General features: G+C 45.7%; 1 protein-coding gene across 4 annotated transcripts in view; it reads right to left on the bottom strand.

The window, feature by feature from the left end:
• LOC135388703 (kinase suppressor of Ras 2-like) overlaps nt 1-25,043 on the bottom strand; it is a 93,883-nt gene that overhangs the window by 9,590 nt on the left and 59,250 nt on the right. The window contains exon 1 of one of the 4 annotated variants that reach the window (XM_064618433.1): nt 18,614-18,681. The exons of 2 other annotated variants lie outside the window; for them this stretch is intronic. In XM_064618433.1, the coding sequence (XP_064474503.1) occupies nt 18,614-18,621 (8 nt within the window). In that variant the 5' untranslated portion in view covers nt 18,622-18,681. Of the gene's footprint in view, nt 1-1,133; nt 1,262-18,613; nt 18,682-25,043 lie in introns of those variants that run through there. One more of the 4 variants, XM_064618429.1, reaches the window with a different exon arrangement.

Raw genomic sequence — 25,043 nt, 5'->3', positions numbered from 1 at the left:
AATGTCTGCACCTGCTGATTAGTCTTTTGTTAATGTCTACACACTACGTGGTAGTCAAGTCCTTCATTTAGGGATCTTGAGTGTATGCCTTGGATCGCACACCGGCAGCGTGCCACCCCTATATCTACCACCCAAAGACAGTGGCGGATCTAAGCAGGGGGAGGGGGGCTCCGCCTCTGCTCAAAAAACTTACAACCCCCCTCCCCCCCCCAAAAAAAAGAAAATCGTATATGAATCTTGTGAAGCAGAATCACTATCGTCATCGTCATCCTCAGCTCTCGCGCATTCAAGCTCCTGAGAACGGTGTTATTCGCTGCCATAAAACACATCTTGCAACCTTCTACCCGCTGCTCTTTAACAATACATTTTATATGAACATACAGGAAAGTTACAACCTCCCTACGATCCCACAGAGTTCCAACAACCCCAATGATGAATATCCCGCTGAAAGCGCTGCTGGGTGTGCGACACATATAGCTGTGGAGGGCACTGTCAAGTTAGAAATGTGTTATCCGAAAGTGACGTCCAAGGTCGTTCCATCATTTTCTGCGTCCCTAATCAATGATGGATTTAGTAAAGCGGACGAGACGTCTTCTCGACCAATTAAAAAGTTTCTAAGCTGTCGTACGACTTCAAACATTGAGAATGTGCAGACATAGTTCGCCGATGCCATACAAGACTTCCCCCGGAGATTTCCAGCCCCTGCTTCAATGACGTAATCGCGTACTGAATGCTCGGACAAGCGCATAATGCACCACGCACAAATTGCGTTAAGCGAGACGGCAGTTCGCAATACTTGATTAGTTCCAGTGTTATTATTACTCAGTTATTATTTTTGAATGAACAAATAAAAACTTCATAATGGTTATGTAGTTTCAGTTTGGCACGGGGTGGGATAGCGACACGAGGTTATGCACGTATTTCTGTCTTTCCAGGACTGCAAACCATACTGCCCCGCAACCGTTCGCAGAGAACGCACACCTCCATGTGAAACGGTAACATCGTCGCGTTATGAGGATGGGCAAAGACACACCGAGCACAGGAGCAGGAAAAAAATGTATGGTTGCCGAACCTCGCACGTTTTCCACGTTCCTCGTCAAGTATTGGGCAAGATAACGTTGTTGTCAACTGACCTCTGCGGTGGCAATTCCGACGTTGGCACATTCGCGAAATAATCCACACACACAGTTCTGGCAACTGACGCGACGGGTCTCACGGACCGTGGCTGCACTAAAAACACCACCATGGCACAAGCACGACCCAAGAGCAACTGCCAGTCTGAGCGCTCGGCAGCCGGGACCTTCCTATACCATCTGGGAGCTTCCCCCCCTCCCTTCATCCCCACATCGTTTTTGCGCATCTGTTCTGGCGGTTCTTTTCGCGAGCTCTCTCTCTTTCTTAGCATTTGGAATGAGCTATGGAAGGAACAGCTGCTCCCCTGGCTGGTGCCGGCCACGCGTGCGGCACGGGGGCTCTGGGGAGGGGATGCAGTGCAGGTAGCGGAGGACGACGGCAGCCGGCGTCCCTTCGGGGCATTCGAGAGATAGCGCGCTCGGGGAGCACTTTTCTTTTTCCTTGGGTTGTTTGTTGTGCTCCTGTCAGTTCCGAAGCGTTGATGTTTTTTGTCTTAGCGGAGTCGTGTGTCAGTCGATGTCTTTCCCTGTTGCGACGCTTGCCCGCTACTGAAGGAAATTTGGCAAGAACGGTTCGTATAGGCAGTTCGAATGAGGTGACATTTCCTTGTGTTTGAGGGAAGACACAAGACAAAACACGAAATACGAAGTAACTTGCAAACGCCTAGTCCGTTGGTGGTCGATTAAGGAAGCTGTCGCTCGCTTTTCTAAGATCACATTTTGTCGTTCTTCACGTGCCAGTGACAAATTAGTTGTTTGTACGCATACTGTCGTATATGTCTTTTTCTCTTTTTTTTTTTCATACTGCTTACCACGTGACATTCTTCTCCTCCGCGTTCTTCCGATATTGTATCGATATGCCCTTATTTCTCGCAGACGCCTTGAGCGCAGCCTGCATATATGGGTTCGTGCGCATGTATCCCAGGATACGCTACCTCATTCAACAGTGTCTATAAGCACGTGACATGCAACTGTCTTTGGAGGTGAGCTCGGATAAGGTTGCTGCTATCGGCATCCGCACTGTATCCGCGACCTCGCTAGTTGTACCAAGTACCTGATATCATTAGTACCTGATAGCACCTGGTGTAATGCAGTCCACTGCATGGAAGCTTGTACGATAATAAACAGTAGTTTCGGTGTTTCTATCTTTTTATCACTTGCATTGACCGTACTTGACTGAGTTGCGAGAGTTCATGATTACCTTAATTACAGTACAAGGTATCGCACCGCAAACGTATACTTCAAGTAAATTACTTACAACGTACTACTTTAACACCACGTGCATTGCCAATTTAGTTTGTATCACTCTTGCGTTTCACTTTTTGGTAGCTATGTTTTCATTTCGAGCGAAACTTTAGCAAGCACTTTTAGCGTGTGCTATGGAGCCTGGTAACTAACGGCTTACTCTTACGAACTGAGTCAGGTGGCATAATTTGCATTTGCATGCACACAGGCAATCAGCTGAGCTATGAGCGTGGCTATGACTACGGCAATCATCATCACCATCATCATCACTAAAGAGAACAGTACGAAGTACGCAATTTAAAGTGTACTTAAAGTAGTAAAGTAACGTACGTAGCACATGGTCCTCCCCATCACTGCCAGGAAGAAAACAACGTTGATCTATGCTCTTCCACCCCTATGCACTCGCACTTTCAGTACACTGTGCTGCTTGGCTGGTCACGTACGTCCTACGACCTGTCTTGCCCTCCCACCACTTCTTGATTCCTTTAATCACTAGCGGGGTTTAGTAGGTCGGAAAATGTTCACGATAACGAGACACAAGCCAATCGCCCGTGACATGCCATTGCTGGCCGTTTTCATGGGGTTAATTCCGGAGCCCGCTGTGTACTATATCTCTGATGTTTCCCGCACCGTTGGAGATAAAATTTTGCTCCCCCAATCCAGACCGAGAACTGCATCCAAAGAGGAGGTGATCTGGACGAGGACAAATGCAGCCATTGTGTCCGTAATCGGACAGTCTTCATTTGTGCGTATTATGCGGCCACGGACGATGTACTCGTTGTTGACGGACGGTATAAGCGATGTGAAATAGCTCACTCGTTGTACGCGGTGGGGAATTTAGCTGTCCTGTAAGTGTACGTACGGGAGTCCCCCAGTGCAGCTCTAATCGGCCTCATAGCGGGAGATGCCGTGGGAAATTATGGAGAATTAAGTGGAGAGGGGCCTCTCCTAAATGGGATGACTCATGGCGGAGGGATTCGTTAGGAGGAACAAAAACATACTGGAGGGTCGTTGCGTTGGTAATCAAGACCAGCGGGAGCTTGTTTTAACGCGGCGTGTTTCTTGTTCCACGTTTTATGTCGCTCGTAATTTATAAATAGCTGCACACGCATACGTTCGAACAAAATGAGGTCTTCTTGTGTCGGTTGTGAGTGAGTCAGTGTAGGTGTTAGAAGCGTGAAGAGAAACACGCCTTATTCAGCAACTGGAATGCACTACTGCGATACAGTGTTCTAGAAGTAACTGCGAGATACGAGTGTTCACACTCTCTCCACACTCTAAGAAGCGAAGGAATAATTTTACTCCCATTGGGGAGTAGATGTGTTGTCGCAACTAGTAGTTCCTTTCGGGACTATGTGGACTATATTTGCAGTCGATATACATACTTGTTGATGCAGCCAAGAACGCACGGACAAGGTAGAAGATAGGACAGGAGGACAGTGCATCAACAAGTATGTATATCGACTATAACCAACTACCCCGTATCATCACTCTACTATATTTGCAGAGCTGGGGAGTAAATCTCGGAGCAAGCGAACTAAAATTGGGAGTAATTGCAATGTAGGGAACTAGAAGCTGTAATTGCTCTGAGATTTTACTTCTTTGTTTCCCGTAAGTGCAGGTGCTGACATCGTTTAATTTAATTTTCTAAGTACATTTGTTGATGCGGTACGTTTATTTCATGATGTCGTTCGCGCTTGTATTGTTAAGCAGGTACAGTGCAACAAAGCGTTAATAAGTATGCACAGGCTTTTATATCCCTGCGACTTCTGAACAAACGTGTCTTCTGGATAACTCGGGGGAAAGAGATGCTGACGCCATGGTGGAGGTTCTAGTATGTCTGTTTCTGCATACGAAAAATTCGTTATGCAGGTCGCCACGGGAGGGCGCTTTCGTATTCTGCTGTCATTACACACTCGTTCCTTAAAATTACACATAGTGGTCCTACGGTGTGAGATATCTCACAGTTCGTCTGCGAAATTTTCACCATTTCCACGATTACTTTCTTGTATTGATGTTCGTCGCCAGTATTTACTAAGTATCATACTTTTCTTTAAACGTTAGTTTGGTGTCCCGCACATCTGCGCCTGTCACCTGGGTGTTACCGTGTTACCCAAGGCACATGCATATCTCGTCGCCAGCGAGAGCTGCCTAGGGTGAGAAACCTCCTCTCACACTATATCTTACTCCGAGCAGCTACTGTGCAGGCGATGCGTCTTTACCCTCCTCCTCAAATGCCCCCGTGGCCCTCACCATCGGCAGCCAGCCAGGTTGACCCCAATGCCCCCCTCTTTTCGTCTTTTGTCGACCCCATCTTGACCCCCTGCACAGCTTTCAGTTACCTGCCCCCCCGCTAACAGCTGGTGTTTGAGCAGGCAAGACCCTCCGCACCCGGTGCTGCGCGCTTCTGCTTATTTTATTTCTAGACAGTCGCCCTTTGCATTTTCTTCATCCTCATATAGGTGAAGGAAAAAATAAGAACTCGAACCAGAATAATAGAGAAATGCTCATTGATCATCATGGGTGTTCGCTGCGACGAAGGTACCCTGAGAGGGTCTTTCGGAATGGTTCAGTGTTTGGAGACAGAAAAAAGAGAGAGAAAGAGAGTCGGTAAATACCTGCTGAAAAAAAAATAGTGGTACCGCGAGTTAAAAAAAAAGGAAAACGGTAGAATAGCTGGTGGGGGAACAAGGGAGCTTGCGGGGTATATTCAGCCTTGTACATTGGCACATAGAGATCAGCGCGCGCCGCGCACGTGTCCTCAGCCAATCAGATGTTGGAATACGATTCAGGAGGCTTCTGGCGATGTTTTTGTCGCACAATGTCCACTAATTGTTGACACAGGCGTGAAAATCGTTGGTGGATAAATAAATGTTACCTTAAAACTAGTTTCGTCTTCTTCTTCGCTCTCTACTCGACGTCAGGCTTGTACGCAGCTTAAATGCTCTACACAAGTTACTCTATCTTTAATATTTTGGGGAGTAACTTGATATGTTATAAATACCTTCAAAAGTCAGCACTTAGTATCGAATTCAAATACTTTTCGGGTGTTAATTGTATTCATTTCTTAAGTGACTGCCAATATATTTTCGTTCATTCATTCATTTTTTTTTCATAGGGACAGGGAGGTCGAGAAAGAGGTCAATTCGTGTGATTTGGTTGTGGCGCTATGCCACTTACACGTGCATGCATTTCACCTGAGGTATCCCAAAGTACCCCCGCCCTCTTTCACAAATTAGCTTTTTTTTAGTTATTATCTTGTATAAGCCTGCTCGTCGTTGTCCGTGTTGGAACCAGATTGTCAGGCTCTCAACTGTACGCCCAGCTTTCTTCCTTTTCAGCCGTCCCTATTTTGTCTTCCGTCGAGGTGTCAAGTTTCACCTTCGGTGCAAAACACAGATCCGCTGCACGTCTGGCCACTATGACCGGGAGTCACGTGGCCAGAGAAAAATCGCTTCCGGTGCAGGCTGTCGTCTGCTACCTAAACCGCGGCACGTGTCACACAAGGAGGGAGGGAGATTCACAAATTGAGTGCGGACATGTACCATGCGTCAGCGAAGCCTGGTACCAACGTCTCCGAGGAGCGACAAGACACGGCTGTTCGGATTCACGGCGCCTGGTGCAGACGAGTAATACACGAGGTGTCGTCTGCCGCCATTGGCGGTTTCGGTTTCGGTCACGCGAAGCATCGTCATTACTTGTTGCGAGCGAGACAGGTCTTGCTTGTGTGTATCTTGGTTGAAGTACGGAAATTTCGAGTTCCTGCATGTTGTAAGTTCGGAAAGTGATATAAGGTTATTGCGGTAGATATTAAAATCAGCATGTAGTCATTTGTGTGATCAGCGATTAGTTTCTTGATATTTGTTGATAGTTTGAGGTCCCCGCACTAGCTTCTAACTACGGGACCTCTTCATGTATAATGTAATTTCATACACTAATTCCATATGTACGTATGCGGGAATCAAGGATCATGAATCTCTATCATCATCATCATGTCCATATTTTTCTTTTTCAATTCCAACTCCACGAATCTGAATCCTCGTCAGTTAGGCAGCCTGGACCAAGGCCACGGCCTTTCGGGAACCAATGGGGATGGCCGAGGCTCTCGCTCCTCTGACGTCACAGCTTAACGCGGAAGAATTATTTTTCGATCTCGGCAATTACGCCGTGTTGTATGTTTGGCCTGAACCACCGACTGCATGAGAGCGTCTCCGATATGTGCTTATGTATTTTTACAGGTACTCTTGTTGTTCTTGCTTTTTTCTTCGCGTGTCTTGGATAGCTCACTCACGACTTCATATGACGACATTGAACTGATGCGGAAAGAAATCGCGCGTTTATTTCGAGACATCGATTTTTTTCCTGAACTTTGCAGAGTTACTTGCTATGTCAGGGAAAAAAAAAGTGCAGAGTACGTGCCTTCCGCAAAATTTGGGATGCTTACTAAGAAACAGGAAGCTTCACTGCAAAGTTTCGCTCAGGCTTGCCTATCATGAAAGTTTCGAATCGCTGGAAGACCACCAAGTTCAAACGATGCATCTGCGAAACTATTACATCTCTTTCCCCCACAAAGGCATGTATTCCCAAGCCCAATGAAACGCAGATCTACAGATCGAGAGAGAGAGAGAGGGGAGAACGTATTGTGTCTGCCTCCGGAGACAGGTGGTGAGAACGGCGGCGTGGAGAGAGGGCATTGCGATCGAGCCCCGGGAATTGGGAGAGGAGGAGGAGCCGGCGGAGGGAAGAGGTTTGCCCCCGGGATTTTAGCAGGTCCGGGATTTTTGCATCCAGGCATTTCGTCGGAAAATTCGGCTAAATGTCGCGACCCCTGATGGTGCTTGGCAGCTGTTGTTGCGCATATACGGAGAGGTTCCCCGGGGACCCACTTCACTTGCTCCATTTCTGTGGAACTGGCGAAACTCCAGCCATTATTATATGCGGATGTTATCTGCGATAGGTGCACGCAGACAATCATACGCGCAAACTAGTGCGATTGATTAATTGTGGGCAGGAAGGTCTATAGGTGTTGTTAGCAGCCTCGCAAAACATGTTCTTTATGCGCGAGATATAGTTGTACTTACGGATGCAAGTATATACAGCTGTATCGGGACGGGTGTAAGTCCCACACCGAACCAGTAGCTATCGGCGTTGCCTTCGCAAACAGCGAAGAATGGTTGTAGGAAACAATATCCCCGAAAAAAAAAAAAAAGTCCTAAAGACCATCTTTTCCCACGCAGCATCCCGACTTTCTCACCCATTAGAAGGCTAACTCCTTCAAATAATATTTCTAAAAGGAGTTAACCTTTAAGAAATAAGGGACCGGACATGTCCTATCATTCCCAGGAAGACCAGGCAACCAGTCCTTGGGCGATCTGTCGGCATCGTGGCATATTACCTGAGTGTTTCAAATTCCGTCTTTGTTCACAAGTAGAAGAAACCAGCAAATAACAAAACAAAATTACAAGAGAATAGACGTCGCGCGCTTCGGTTCGGCAAAGCCGCAGTATTTACAAATGAGCGTCATGTGTATACAGTTCGTTTTTTCTCTAGAGAGGCACCGCATGGACAACAGCACAGAAAGAAGGTGAATCGAACGTTGAATCGGTGGACACAGCAGACCGGAAATCTCGGGAATCCACCTTCCAGCCGCGCTGCGAAAGAACCAGCACGGTAAACAACACTTATTTCATTTTTGATTAAACGACCTAATACTAATGCCCTGAGTACACCTCTATGTTTCATACACTCGAACATGTTAAAGCCACACAATTCACGACAGGCTGCAAGACGTAAAAAATTCTGGCCAAAAAAAGAAAAAAGAATTATAAGAGATTGGATTGGATTCGTTCCTGCGCAAATGTTTGCACACGTGCACATCGGCCACAGACGAAAGACGTTACACGTGTTGGTTAGGCAATTATGTTTTGCCAAGTGAGTTACACAACATGCGAGCTAGTATATCACAATCGAAATTCCTACCGAAACTGCTTTGTGTGCAAAGACCTTTTTGGTAGCACCGTCAGAGTTCCTGGACTGCCCGTGCAGTGCAATAACGATGTAAAGACGTCGCTATAGGAACGCTAATGAATCGTGATGAATACTAATTCATAACGAAAGGTGGCTCACGAGCACAACGTAACTTACTGTAAACGGAACGGATAATGAGCAGTATATAGAGAATAGAGACAACGAGCAACTCAGAAATTTTCTATAAAGGAAAACATAATTGACGGGGAGAAGTCGAATTTATATCGTTCCACACACGCTTCTCGTTCACGGCTTTCGAAAAAAAAAAAAAAAGTCCAGCGTCTACACTCTTAAAACGGAACCTCACCACATAGCACGTTGAAGCCAACCATTGCGCAGAATAACGCCGTTGTCACACCTGATTTGTGGAAAGTGCGGGGCGTACACCCTTTTGTGGCAATTAACCGTAGCTGCATAAGTGTCACAAGAAGGCGTACGCCGCCTGTTTTCATCAAGTCAGGGCAGAGAATGATGGTCGGCTATAGGAGGGTGTTACGCGGTGAAGTTCTCGCCGAGACGCTGGGAGGTGACCCGGGTTCGAATCCGAGCGCCTGTGTGTGATCTCTGCGTGTGATCCCTGCGAAGTCGGCCAAGGACGCACGACCCCTCCCCTCTGAGGTAGTCGTGACGTTGCCCGCCTGAGCGTGGCCGAATGCGGCAAGCAGTTTCATGACCACCACCACATCTTTTTAAGGGTGTACAGTAAGGGGATAAGAGAGGCATTACGAGGAAGTTTGTAATGACAAATTCATGCCCCAGTTGTACGCACGCAAATTCGCACGAGACAGGGGACACGCCTAATTTCTTTAGTCGATAACAGAGCATAGGGCTTATATAACTCATAGATTTTTTTTATAGCGACAGTATCGCTGTTATCGCTGAAGTGTGCTGCGGGCACTATAACATATGCTGTAGCGCATCGGGCTTGCGTGTGTGTTTCAGTGAATTTCATATTTTCCCTTTACAATCTAATTTCTGTTGCAGTGAGCTAGCGTAGCGCACAACTTTGAGAAGCGCCATCTCAAGTTGCAAGTTATTCTAAGCATTATTTTGCACCGCGTTTCCAGTAATACCGTTAGCGAAGCTGCGACAATTAATTTTGGACTAATTGAGCTAAACAATTAACGCTTTGAGAGTGTATAGTTCTGTTGGATACATCACTTCCGTCTCCTAACAAGTCTTACAATGCAACCAATTTTTCTTTTAGAGTGATACTAGCGTCAAATTGGGATCTGCGCACGTCCTTCAATCTGGCGTCAAGTGTCGAAACGCGAGAAGCCTCAAGCGACGCAACGACTGCAAAGCGATGAGGGATCCGGAGTATACGCGCGCCAGTTAATAATAATAATAATAATAATAATAATAATAATACCTTTATTAATGTGCCCAAGAACAGCCGAAGCCTTGGTGTTGGCGCACGCACATAATGCAGTATTTACAAATATATACATACATACATATACAGATTAGGCGAAACATAACATAAAAAAATTAAGGAAGAGGAGCGTAAAGGGAAGATATTCACAGTGATACATACAATACAGACATGGATATATACAGTACATAATACAAAAAAAAAAAAACTGTACAACTTCATGTATTAGTGAGTGAACGCAAGAGGAGAGTTTTAAAAACGTTTGAATGCGAGGTAAAGATATCAACAGAGGGGTGAATTACGTTTGTCATTAGTTGAATACGTACGATCGGATTTGCAGGCATATGGTGGGATAAGTACAATATATTCGTGTGTCGGGTTACATTGACAGGTACGGCGATATGAAGCTGATGTAATAGAGATGGTGTATCGAGAAAACTGTGCAAGATCTTATAACAGAGCATAATATCATGAAAACGGCGTCGCGTTGAGAGTGGTTGGAGGTTAAGAAATGACATTATCTCAGTATACACATACATTCTAAAGTGATGGCTTTTTCTTAAGAATACGCTATGTACAATGTGTAGAAATTTCTTCTGGACAGATTCAATCCGTGACGAGTCAGTGCAGGAAAGAGAGTTCCACACTGGAGACGCGTATTCCAGTCGCGGTAAAATTAAGGAACGATACAGGTGAAGAAATACAGAGTGTGTGGAAAAGATTTTGCATGTATATGTGAGCAAGCCAAGAATTTTGAGAGCTGAAGACCGAACGTAAGAGACATGATCATGAAAACGCAGCTGGGAGTCGAAAATGACCCCCAAATCCTTCAGTACATCGACACGCTTGATGGCATCGGAACACATGTATGTATTGCATATTATGTTAGTTTTTCTGGAGTAAGTCACATGTTTCGTCTTCAATGGATTAATAGTCATCCCATTTTTAGAGCACCATTCAATTACAGAATAAACGTCAGTTTGTAGCTTGTGAACGTCATTTGGGTCGTGGATAACTTTGAATATCTTCACGTCATCGGCGTACTGAAGAACGTTAGAATGACGAATATGCCCAGCTAAATCATTAATAAATACATTGAAAAGGAGCGGCCCCAGAATTGAGCCTTGAGGAACACCTGAAGGGGGAAAGTAAGGAGAAGAAAAGGCACCGTGCACCTTTACGACACAGCATCTGTTACTCAGAAACGAAAGGAAGAAAGCAATGAGGGCGTTTCCGAGACCAGTCATATGAAGTTTGTGAAGTAAAATAGTATGGTCCATCATGTCAAATGCCTTTGAAATGTCGAAATAAATTGAATCTACTTGTCCTCGTTCTGAGACACAAGGAGCCACGACGGACATAAACGATACAAGATTGGTGACAGTGGATCTGCCTGGCATAAAACCATGTTGTTGTTCACATATCTGCGACTTGAGAAAAGAAAACGTGCGATCATAGATTACCTGCTCAAACACCTTTGAAAACGCGCACAGTAGACTGACAGGACGATAGTTTGACACATTTAAAGGATCGCCAGACTTGTGGACTGGTACGACAACCGAAGTTTTCCAGCAGGTGGGGAACACAGAGTCTCGTAGAGACAGGTTGAATACATGAAGGAGGACGGGTGCAAGGAGGTCACCGTAGGCTTTAACGAATACTGCAGGAATTTTGTCGGCCCCTGGGGTCAAAGTAGGTTTTAGCTTCCGAATAAATAATAATAATAATAATAATAATATGGCTTCGCAAGTGATAATACTAAACGCAATTTTGGCTAAACGAAGGTGCTGTGAAAACGACGCGACCTGCTCAACTTGCTAGACAATCCGCGTATTGCTTAACATGCCGGTGTTATATTATTTTTCCAGCTGACTTCTCAGGTATTGTTTTGAACGCACACGCAAGAATAACATAGTTGAAGAAAAGAGTTTGTTCTAGATTGAGTTGTTACGCTAGCTCGTGAGAGTCGTTTCTTTTTATCTTTTTCATAATCAATCAATCAGTCGTTAATGAGCACCTGTTCTTACATGTCATTTCCGTTATGTATTATCTGACTGCTTCCTCGCTATAGCAGGTCTTCTCTCCTTCGAAGTAGTGAAATGATGTGCTTGTAATGGTAATATAATCAGTTATTCCAGCATTCCTGCCACTGTCGAAAACGCCTCTCGTAGGTCAAGTGAGTATGGGCACCGTGCACTAGCTGGAGGGCGCTTCGCTCGCTTGATCGACAGTGACACCCGTGGCGATTTCGTGCGTAACGGTCTGGTACTGACGCCGTATCGGCGCCTTCGCGTATGTAGCTTTGGTGCGTACGGGTGGTTTCCCAAATTTTATATGTCGGCTTTGGGGCTTTGGCCTCATTAACCCGTGAGACTACTTGTGTGGAAGTGGTTTGCACATAGGGCATCTGTTCTGAAATACGAAACACGTAAAATGTATGCGAGGGGGAAGCTTTTTGCACGTGGAACATCATGTGTGACACAGTGTGCAGCACAGACAAGCGAGTAGTATTTACGTGAAGTTAAGAAGCATATTTATCCGGAAGGGACTACCAATTATTGACTACAAATCGGAGGCCAGCTACGTCCAGTACCTGCGCTATGAGGATGGAAATCTCGCACTGAAGAATTTACATGAATAATACAGTCAACAACAAATTGGAATATACATTATGAAGATAGCGGGAAAAAACTTTCTCTTGCATAATCCGTTAACGTGACGATGCACTGTGATGGTAAGTTTCTTAGTCAACTTGTTCCCAATCTTGCATCATTCTACACATATCTCACACAGACGTTGCTCAAGGCAGGGGATGCCCTTTTAGCCATTTGTGCCTGCATTTGACACACGGTCATAATAATAAAAATCAATCAGTGAATCAAGATTGTTTCAGGATATAAATAAGACTTTTTTTAAAGACGGATATGTAATGGTAATAATAACATTTTATTAGTGCTAAAGAACGGCCACAGCGGCCTTCGTATAGGCGTACATAGCATCAGACACATTGTCGCAAACTGTAACATAGAAGCAGCCAGCAATATCATGCAAAAGAAAAACACGACATAAGCTATGCTAAAAAATAAAACAAAAATCGACAAGAGTTAAGGAGAAATAGATATTTGCTGTTCGACAAACGCATGATTACTTTTATTTATTCTTTTTTTTTTCTTCTTTTGACGAATAGGAAGGAACAAAGAACAACTTGTAAACCGAGACCGCAAGATTTGGCAACGATAATAGCATCACAGGGACAGAATGCGCCTACATAAAATGATGACCGTTTGCGAAACGCAGCTCGGGGAGGTCAAATACTTTCCATAATGTTATAATTCCCATAAATATTCCCCTGTGTTCGCATGCACACTGTATATTGAAGGAAGACCAAGCTTCCAAAAGCCAGTCTCTGCCGACACGCCGCAAAATTAGGGTCCGAGTAAAAGGGATAAATACTAGAGATGTGCCAACCGAATCCGCGAATCCTCGAATCCTAGGTAGGGATTCGAGATTCGCAAATCCGAATCCCAGTGCCCAAAATGGCGAATCGAATCTTTCGAATCCATCAACCGCGTTTGTTTGTTTCTTTTTCAAACTGGCGCCTCCGGAGTCCGCCAAGAGCCTCATTTTTTTCTTCTTTTGACGAATAGGAAGGAACAAAGAACAACTTGTAAACCGAGACCGCAAGATTTGGCAACGATAATAGCATCACAGGGACAGAATGCGCCTACATAAAATGATGACCGTTTGCGAAACGCAGCTCGGGGAGGTCAAATACTTTCCATAATGTTATAATTCCCATAAATATTCCCCTGTGTTCGAGATTCGCAAATCCGAATCCCAGTGCCCAAAATGGCGAATCGAATCTTTCGAATCCATCAACCGCGTTTGTTTGTTTCTTTTTCAAACTGGCGCCTCCGGAGTCCGCCAAGAGCCTCATTGGCCGACAGGTGTTTTCTTGTTTATTTGTTTACATTGCTCTGGACTGAAAGAGTTCAGGCAGGAACAGTTACATTACAAGTTTAAAAGTAACCTGGTTTTGCTTGCGATTGTTGCTTAGTTTTATGGAAATAATTCAGACTCGAGAATTGATGCATTTCTTGCAGTCGATGAACAACGTGTTAAATAAATTACGTTTAGGAAGAACTATATGGGTATATATTTTCTCCTGAAACTGATACATTATTTAATTTGTTTTTCGTTAAACAAATGTATCATATTCTACTTCAAAACACTTTTCACTAAGAAGTGTGTGTTTTTTTTTCTTGGCTTTTTAAACTCTTTTTAAAGAAAGGATTCGAAAGATTCGAGATTCGTAAGATTCTTGGATTCCAATTCGAAAAATTTTGGATCCGTCCCACGTGTAATAAATACTGTCTGACACATAGCAGACTTTATTTTAAGCCAAGCTCCACTATATTCATTGGTCATTGTATCTCGCAATTGTTTCACGCAAGCTGCTGTGCTATAAGTCCGCATCGTGATGCTCAGAGCCTGGTGATGCTCAACTGGTCACTGACAAATATACTAAGTGCACGAAATAGGTTAGAAACAACGGATTGAGCAGGAAGTTGGATGGAGCCGTGAAAGCGCTCTCTCAGATACGTGACCGGCGGGACGATAGAGCGAGAAGGACGAAAACTTTACGGCGAGTTGCCTCTCTTTCACACTAACTTGGTTGTCGTGGTAGATTACCACGTAGAATTAGTTTCCATTTTATCTTCTCCTTCGACTTTCTATGTAGGCAGCTTCAAATTAATCGCTCTTTTCGAACGGCAAAACTAGCACAGCACTGCTAGACGCTGCTGGCTGGTACCAGGGCATTACGCCACATTTCCCCTCGAGGGGCCGCTGCCGTCGACAGAAAGCTCTAGCGCACGGTGCCCCGAGTAAATGCTGTTCGCCAGAAGCTTGTGGCGGCGTAACGTGTGAGCAGGAGGCAATGGCATAGACCCAACTGCGGGAGCGCCACTTCTCAGGGCCATGTCTGCGCGAAGCGTCGCGGAGGCATTGTACGTACCGAACTAGACCGTCAATAGGCGATTTCAGATATTGCCCTTGTGCTCCGCACGGGGGCCCTCCGTCGCGCAAGTCACGCGCATCGCGCAATGCGTTGTGGGAAATGGTTTGCATTCGTGCTCGTCTGCCTGTTGCTTGAAGGTGCGGGAGGTGAAGGAGAAAGAAAACCGAAACCGTTTGCGCTCTTCTTCTCTCTCTCTGACTCATGAACACTAAATCCCAAGGTGCAGCGGGGCTTTCGCAACACGGCGCTCTCTGGTGGGCCATCCATGCAATTTCTGAAATCGTCTATAGACCTCTACCTGAGAAAAAGGTCATCATGACGTTGGTGGACAGACTGAAACCGGAACAAATCGGAAGGGGAGGGCTGGGTTCCACGAATGGGCACTCCTATTGGAAGAAAAGCAGGACAGAGGGTTGCGTCCTTTTCAGGGCCCATCGTAATCCCCTCAAGACCGTGGCTTTCGTGCGCGACCTTGTTCGCCTCTAGCTTCGAGCGTAGTTCAACTCTACCAAATTGGTGGCGCTGTCGAACGCTATGACGTCATTTGTTTACAAACAGGGAGACGTCTATTGCAGGAGGACTCTCTGCCTGGGCGCGGTCGTCTTGAAAGGACCGTCAAGAGCTTCTGGGACGAGGATACCATTCATGTGCCTACGATCGACCTTTCGAAAGATGCTTGCAGTATGAAAATCGATCCATGTGCAGCGGTGAACCGTCTCTTTAATCGTGGAATGGAACGGACACCGCAGGTAGATATTCACCGAGGGGCTGTCACAGAACGAATGCGATGAGATTCCAGATTCTGGTTTTGCACTCGCACAGCGTTTCCACGTGTTCTGTCTCGTTACTACATCGTTACGTGTTATCTATTTACGAGAACAACAACAAAACAGCCCGGTCCGGATTTGAAGGGGCACTAAAATGCAAAAAACGATTTGCTCTCAAATGAAAGTCCGTGTTTCAATTCGTGTAATACAAGCAAAATTAGTTCACACAGCGCGACCGTTTAGAAGAAAAATGCAATGAAAACAGAGCAGTCTTTGGCGTCAACGAATGGTATCCCCAGGAGGCGAAGATTGGCGGCATCCAATGAGACAGCAGGAGAAGCGCGCGCATACCTATGGTGGCGGTGTAGATTTGGAACGGGTCCGATCGTAGTGTTCCGTGCATGCGCGGCATGATGCGCACTACTGCATTTTTGAACACCGATTCACTGAATTGTAGCTCACAACAGTTCTCGCGAATGTTCCACTGACAACATTTATCTTCACGTCCTTCGGAGAGCGACGCCAGTTCGCTTCGCAACGCGCACTATGTTTCCCGCCGGGACTGCTCCATGGCGTGGCACGCGCGTGCACGCGCAGCATGGACTAAAAACACCGATGCTCGAGCTGAAACAACGTTCACTGCTTAGCGCCGAAGCAAGAAAGAGCCAGGTATAATTTCGATTATAGCTCCGTAACGGAATCAAAGTTTTCAATTATGATAACATGTACGAAATTAACGTAGCGTGGAACGTAATTTGAAGTGAACTTGTTTTTGCATTTTAGTGCCCGCTTAAATAATCGGTTCCCGTATGTGCAGTACGGCGCACATAATATGTTCCAGTCACTGCCATGTGAAAAAAGGTTGATTCTAGCTATTGCTACTCATCCACGGTTTAAAATATGTTGGTTTGAGGAATAAAAGCATGACAAGACTTTGACGCAAACAAGACAAGGACTTTGAAATGAAAGACCGAGCAAAACTCGTATGCTACTACTTATGAACGCATCCATCTCTAACTCGCATACCTTTTAAATGTACCATTAACAACGTTGTTCTGTTGCCAAATGAAAAAAGAACGTATATAACGATCCTATATAACGATGTGCTGTGAATTGAACTGCGTATGCAGGTAAGCGAGTCAAGCTATACTGATAGCCAGAAATGCCTCTGCCGCGTATGCTACGCATTACATCGATGGCGCTTCCAGATATCGCTGTCGACGCACTTTTTTTTTTTTTCATTTACTTACATTTGGCCTAATAAACAGTTCTTCCAATCCACAAGAAACAATACTTATTTTTCTGGCGCCTCCCGATTTTTTCGGGAATTTATGCACCGTCTCCACCGCTAGCTACTCTCCACCCGACAAGCGACGAATATATATACCGAGCACATTTTGACCGCCAGGTGTCTCTTTTAAGTCTCGTGACCAGACTACCAGGCGTCCGTGCACGAAAACGATATCGGGGCATCGCACGCGCCCCATGGGCTGAACACCCGGCGAATATTTGGTGAGGGGTACAGCTCGCCCTTTCAGGTTTTGCCGAATGGGGGCTCTATTGAAGGGACCGCAATTGGCAACCACGGGTTGGCGCGTGCCATCTGCCTGGTGGTGCCTGCTAACATCACGCCACCTTTTCTTTCTTTCTTTCTTTCTTTCTTTTTTATCTTCTTTTACTGGGGTGGGGTAGTTATGACGAGGGGGGGGGGGACCTTGTGGTCCTGCATGAACGTTGGGAGACAAGTTCTGCTGGCTGGTCGTGGAACGGCTTTTGTGTCGTTAGATGTGGTAGGTGCAGAACTACGGCTTCGTAAAGCCATATTTTTTCTCGGCATTCCGGTTGATGAGTCATAGAGAGGGTTCTGGTTCCAGTCAGGCAGGTGACTTGAATAGAACTCCGGTTCGCAGGTCCGGCTCCGTATAGGCCTTAGCGGGAAACTGGTTGGTTTAATGCCCTGTGTTGCGTCCCGTATATTGCCGACACCCCGGGGTGTTCTTTATCTTTACTTCCCGTTATTCCCGAAGACCCAACGGGCCATGAACAGACGGGTTGACGCGCAGTCCCGCAAAGTTCGGTTTAGAGTGCCAGTATTGTGCTGTTATTGCACTCATTACTATTCTTTTATCAATATATTTTACTCCAACACACACAAATCCGCACTGTTCAATGTCAACCCACACCCTCTCGCGATGGATTTGTGACAGGGCCCATTCGAAGAAAAATTGTCCTGCCACGCAAACATAACGCAATTCAGAAAGTAGCCACACCTTTTGACAGTCCATTTCGCACGAGATGCAGCACGTGCACCTGCAAGTTGCAAAGCTGCGTTAAAGGAACTCTCATTATGCACCTTCACGGACATAGACCGCTGTATGAAAGCTTGTGCCGCGATGAACATAGAAAGCTTCATTGTTTTATATCCATTGTGCACGCACCATTGAGGAGGCGACTTCATTTTTGACATCTCTCTGCGGATCCCCTAATACTGTAAAACCCGTTTATTTCGCGAATCGAGAAAATTCGCGAACTTTAGGGGCACGCGAAAATTTCAAAAGCAGAGAAGGAGGAGCTCGAAGAGTTTGAGGAGCTCGCGAAATTTAGCGGTCGTGAATATATCCCTGAACTCGATTCGCGAAAATTTCGGATTAGGTGAAATTAGAGGGTTTTGCAGTACTTAAATTGCGCCTCTTCTGACGTTGATACCGCCGGAGTACGGAAGAAGAGGGACAGTATCCCCGATGGGGGACGCCCTTGATGACAGCTCGTTGTGGATGCCCATTGCGACACCTGTCAGATTGAGAAACGTTTTGGATCTGTGTCCGGTCCGAACAGTAAATGATTCGGTACACAGCTCTAGATATAAAGAACGTTCGATATTCTATACGACAGTCAGTGACGAGGGACGACCTATACTGTTCATCAACGAAATAGACTTGACAGATGCGACCTGCGCGAGTCGCACGTTGCCCTAATTTCTGACGCGCTTAAAAGCGACTAAAAGTAACGGACATGGCGTCACCGGTTGAAAATTCCACTGACTTACGTGTCCATGGGGGGTCACAGGGAACCGGCACAAAGTCTCGGATCATCGTCTTGGCGGCAACGCACGCCGATCGTGTCTGCTGATGAGACTCGGAGCCCCGGCCACGTGGCTTCACGTAGACATCTCTTCTCCTGATGTCACCTGTGACGTCACGCTCGTATATTCTGGCGCGTCATTGCGTTTGCACGTGCACTTCGCGCTAAGAACGCTATAGGGTTTTTGTGTACATTCGCCGAATGACGTCACGCAGTAAATCAGAGCACGTGCGTGTACGTGACGTGCTTGCTTGGAGTGCGTGAGTGCGCGCAGGTGGGGTGCCGTGCCTGAGATATTCCTGAAGAGTAAGGGATTGGTCTTGAAATGTTCGGCAGTCGTGACAGGTCGCGCAGTGAGTAGAGCTTCTCTCGTGAGCAAGCTTTTTTTTTTAACTGTTACTTTAGGACTCACAGTTACACACTCTAAGAACGGAACTTCACCGCATAGCACGCTGTGCCCCAGCGATTGCCGCGAATGATACAGCCTTTAAAATGAACTTCACCACATAGCACGCTCCTATAGCCAAAAACGCGGAGCATTCGCCATTTCTGTGACATTACGCAGTTCATGATTGCCACAAAAATGGCGTACGCCCACCGTTTTCATCAAATCAGAGGAGAGAACGTTGGCATTCGGGATGATGGTTGGCCAGGAGCGTGTTATGTGATGTAGCTCCGTTTTTAGAGCGATGGCTAGGAACGTGTGGTGCGGTGATAGTCCTGTCCCACACTCTTACAAATGAACTTCACCACATAGCACGCTCCTAGCCAACTATTATCCCGAATGCAATCGCTCTCTCCCCTGATTTGCTGAAAACGGGAGGCGTACGCCTTTCTGTGGCACATACGCAGGAATGTTATTTGTCACAAAAAGGCGTACGGCCCGCGCTTTCCACAAATCAAAAGTGATAGAGGTATCACTCTCTACAATGGTTAGCCTTCGGCGTGCTATGTGGTGAAGTTCGTTGTTAAGAGTGTAAGACTGCGAGCTAAAAACATTACAGATCTATTTAGCTTCAACTTTGTCGGTTCCGGCTGAACGCCTGATTACTGGTCAACAGTGAAAGACGAAGACGCACTTAACTGCCTTAACAGACGAAGGATGAGTGTGATATCGTGTTTTAATGTGAAACGCGGTACCTCACGAGAACTGTTGACCACAAGGGGCCTCCAGCATGTTCTCCATCCTTCCGTGGTTGGAGGTTGTACTCGGTAAGGTTTCCACTGTACAGTCCGAAAGGCTGGCAATGGGACGCGATAGCAAACCTCTCAAATGAGTGTTTTGGTTATTTAACCTCGAAACACGACAAGCATAAGCCCGCACAGTCGATATGACATCGCATTTGAAAAGCGCTATATACTGAAACTGAAGCGTCAAAAAAGGAACGTGCTTATGGTTTGAGGTGGTGGTGATAGTGATAGTGATAGGGCTCACGTAGGTGGGCAACGTCACGACTTTCGCCCTGGGGGAATGTGCCGGGGAACACGGTGTGAAGATAAGACCGGTACATTCGAGAAAGACAAGGGAGAAACAATGGAGAAAGACACGTATTAAAGTGTGTTTTTTTTTTCTTCTTCTTTTTTTGACACATCGAACCTTCCACATTTGGCAGCCGCTGAACAGTTGAGGGTTCAGGAGTTCAAATTATTACAAAACTCAGACTAATAGTATATATGTCGTCATTCCTGTGTGGAGTGTAGGACCGATGGTATGATTACAGTATTTCATCTCAATCTAAATTGTTACAGTTTGTGCTATACGTGTGCCGCTGATAGATACGCGCTATTCATTGTGTGCCGCGATTGCCAGGTCGAGACAAGCAATAAGTAGGCCAATCTGGAACATCGCTGATGGAATCAATCCTAAGTGCTACTGACGACAGGTACGAACGGCCTTGAGTTGTGAAGTTCGTCCGTTGGGGGAGCCCGGATCATGCGTTGTGCAGCTGCCACCAAGAGCGTGCAGGTTGCAATGCCCCGATAAAAAGAGGCAGGTGGCGTTCGGTTTATGTCATCCTTGGAATGCACCGGCTGCTGTTTCAGAAACCTGCTGCGCCCATTTTTCCTCATCTGCTAAATGGCGTGAATTGTGTTCGTTTCAGTGGGGCAGTCGATCTCGAATCTCGAAAGGCTATACGGACATCTCGTTAACGCCGTTTCTGTTCGGTGACCTATATCTCTGCTTCCGAAATTCAGGAATTGTGTTACTGCGAAGTAGAGACCTCGTTAGAGGCACGTGGTTTTTCCCAACTCTATCATCTATCCTATGCAGAGGGAAAAATGTCGTAGGGTATTGTGCACTCTCTACTCGCACATATACATCGTCCATGATTTCAACTCATTCGTCATAATAGTCCGTATCTTACCCACCGGATCATCTGAATATCAGAGGTTTCGATTGTTGTCATTCTGTTGTCTAGTGTCTCTTGGTTGCACACTTGCCCCCCTCCCCGCCTTTGCTGGTTCTTCGCCTGGCTAACATTTATTTTTCCTCCTTTTTCTTTTCTAATAAACATATCCCCCTCCCTCTTAGACACTCCTTGCCCTTCCCTGAAAAAAGGAAAAAATCCTGGGAGCGCCCATGACGCATATCCCTTACAAAAGTTGGCTTCTGTCTATAGAATTCCTAACTTCATTTTATAGACTGTATCTAGTACTGCTACTTTCTCTCCACTAAATCTAAAGAAGCTGTATAGAAGTCCTATTGACAAGCTATGATTTTTCTAACCAGTGCTGCTTTCTACTTTCTATACACGAGTTGTATAAACATTCTATACACTTTCTACAGACACATGTATATACACAACTTCTCGATAAGTTGTGTATATACATGTGTCTGTAGGAAGTACATAGAAATACACAATGTCTATACATGGACCGTTTATTGCGAGTAAGAGAGGGAAACCCGCGTTTGTGTGGCACTGCGTATGCTTGATTTTCTATGGACCTAGTGAGTGTCTCAAACCAAAATAAGTAAGAAACACAGATATTATAGTGATGGTGAATTAATACTCCAAGCTACTCCTCACTTCACCGTTATTTGTGTGTGTAATTGATTTAATCTTAGACACGCCACCGTTGGATTTTACTTAAAGGCGAGCAAGTCTGTCGGATTCGCGGAAGCTCTCAAAACAAACACTTTCTGTTCTTACTTAGGGAGAAAGCGTCACTTCTGTGCTTTTTCAACTTCGGAGCCCTGGTATCCTTTTATTTTTTGTTTGTTTGTTTGTTTTTCGATTTCAAACCCATTGTCCGTCAGTGGAAGTCCGGGAAACCAACAAAGAAAAGGGGCGGGAGAAAATGAACTGTGTGGTGGCAGAGGTTGACAAAAAAAGATACAAATGTATGTCAGAAGGAAAAATTCTGATTTGTACTCAAAACCTGTGGTTTAAGTAGTAATTCTTTTGCAAGTAGTTATAGGACCTCCATCATGTTCTATAGAAATTGTATAGACAGTAGCTAAGTATTTTTTTCTCAGAAATTCTTGCGATTTTTAATACGGGCTGCGTGCCTACTATGTATAAAGAGGCTAAAATACGCGTGTATAGACTGTCCATTGGTGAAATAAATAGACGTTCTATAGAATGTGGTGTGCCAATTATCAGTTCGTTGTCTATTCAAATGTGTTAACATCGTATATAGGATCTCTATAGACAGACCAGAGGTTCGTAGGTGTCTTATTTATAGAATGTCTATAGACAGTAGCAAACTTTTTTTGTAAGCACTACCTTACCCATAACCTTCCACTTTCTGGAGCCTATCACCGCAAGGCTCGCTTGGTAATGCAATGTCTTGTCCACATGGTTTGTCTTAAAATGACCTGCATGTATTGATGGCTACCACGGAGGAATGAAGCGGAGAACGGAGACAAGAGAAAGGCGTGGTGCGCAGGTGACGTGTGAACAGGGGACCAGCTTTAACTTTCTGGAAGCCCCGTAAGGGTCACGTTACCCAAGAAAGCCAATGAGGAGGCGCTGCTGACGCCACTTTGGGGGCTTCGTCGACACGCTATGTATCATGCACCTGTCCAGGGATTCCGAAACTATGCTATGCGGCGGGCAACTGTAAACCCGAAACCGGTAAGCCAGGTCCGGGCAAGGGTCAACCGAATCCGTCTACAGGTTCCCAGATCTGGTTCAGTACGAATCACAGCTGGACTTGGAGAGCCAGATCCACCATCCATCTATGGGTATATGTCACGACTCGGACACTCGAGTGAGAGGAAAACCCTTCCTTGAAAAGTGCAGCCATTACAGTATTGCTATCCAGCACCATATTCAATATCAGTTTCGTTAGTTTCCGGAATTAGATTGCCTAGTCATAAGGAGGGTTCTGCGTTTCCGGCGTTTGCCTAAAAATCACTAAGACCACCCGCCGAATATTTTCTTTGAAGTGCGGCACATTCCGAAAAACTCCGAATTATACTGATGCATGTGGTGCTACATGCCGAAAACGCCGGTGCCCAAATTGCATTTTTTCCTCCGGGGCATCAGATTTTTGTTTTCCCTTCACCTTGTTACCTGCACTCTAAAAACAGAGCTTCACTGCATAGCACGCTGTGAGCCAACCATTGCCACGAATGATAGGGTTATCGCCTCTGATTCGAGGAGAGAGAGGGGCGTACGCCTTTTTGTGACAATTCGGATATATGGTAATTGTCACAAAAAGGCGTACGCCTACCTCTCTCTCCTCAAATCGAAAGCGATAACCCTATCATTCGCGGCAATGGTTGGCGCACAGCGTGCTATGCGGTGAAGTTCTATTTTTAGAGTGTATGGTGGAACGCGGGGAAAACCGCCCACACTCTTAGAAAAAAGGGTGGAGTAGTTGCACCTTATAGGAGGTAATAGTTGTCGCATATGTGGTGCCTAAAAGGTTGCAAAGTTCTACCTGCTACCTCACCCTCTGCCACGAATGATACACTGTTAAAACAGAACTTCACCACATTGCACGCTCCTAGCCAACCATCACACCGAATGATATCATTCTGTGCATTGATTTGTTGAAAATGGGAGGAGGCGCCTATCTGGGACAGATTATCTTGTCCCAGATAGGCGCCTCCCCCCTGTTTTGAACAAATCATGACACAGAATGATATCATTCGGTATGATGGTTGGCTAGGAACGTGCTATGTGGTGAAGTTCTGTTTTAACAGTGTACGGTTACCGCTTCTGATCCGGTTAGCGAGGGGGGCGCGCCTTTTCGTAGCAATTTGAATATATGATAATTGCTTTTACACCCCTTTTACACCTTTTATCAGACGCTATGTTGACCTAGGTGGTTACTATAGAAGTTACTACCTTTTCACGCCCTATTCTTTTAGAGCGCAGTGGAGGCGCCAGCCTTTAGCACAGGGAATGACCTTCCCTTGTAACACTTTTATTCCTGGGTCTATGGGGTTGGAGCCGCCCTGCTTCCATGAGTCATAGCTGCCTATTTTTCGGCATCTATTTGACGCGAACGTTTTAAAATGCCGAAAATGTTCGAATTTGACAAAACACATAAAAGTAGAAAAACACCCGCCGAATCTCCCCTGGAATAAATGCCGAAAACGCGGAACCTTGGTCATAAGTAGAGACGAGCGCGGATAACACTGACAGCATACACTCTTAAAAATGAACTTCACCGCATAGCACGCTCCTAGCCAACCACCATCTCGAATGATATCGTTATCTGCCCTGATTGGTTGAAAACGGGAGGCGTACGCCTTTTCTGTGACAACAGCATAAGTGTCACAAAAAAGGCATACGCCTCCCGTTTTCAACAAATCAAGGCAGATAACGATATCATTCGAGATTATGGTTGGCTAGGAGCGTGCTATGCGGTGAAGTTCATTTTTAAGAGTGTAGGGTATACCGCATGACGTATCCTCGGTAGAGCGCCACGGTTGCTAGCAGATTTGCCGCCATAATGTAGGTCCGTCCGGACTGTCCAGGCCTTCACGCACATGGCATTCACCGTACATTTTAGTTTTTCAAAATTATTGTACCGTGTGAATATTGTGATGTGATGTGGTGTGATAAAGAAAAAAAAAATGGGAATGTGTGTGGGGGGGGGGGAGGAGGGTCGAGTTTCGTGTGAATATTATTTGTACCATCTTGAAGTAATTTCCATGCTTTCAACGTTGACAAACCCCTAAAAAGCGTATGGCAGCGAAAGAAAATCGGAACCAAGCTTCGATGCCACTCTTCGAAAAAAGGGTGGGGCAGTTACACTTAAGAGGTAATAGTTGTCGCACTTGTTGTGCCTAAAAGGTTGCGAAGTTCTACCTGTTATACCTACGAATGATAGTGTGCTTCTGATTGGGTGAGCGAGGGGGGCGTACGCCCTTTTGCAGCAATTTGGGTATGTGATAATTGCTTTTAGCACCCTTTTACACCCTTCATCAGAAGCTA

Source organism: Ornithodoros turicata, chromosome 3 (genome assembly GCF_037126465.1).
Source record: "Ornithodoros turicata isolate Travis chromosome 3, ASM3712646v1, whole genome shotgun sequence".
In the NCBI taxonomy this organism is placed as follows: Eukaryota; Metazoa; Arthropoda; class Arachnida; order Ixodida; family Argasidae; genus Ornithodoros; species Ornithodoros turicata.
Note: the sequence above shows the minus strand (reverse complement) of the source record. Positions and strands in the feature narration are given on the sequence as shown.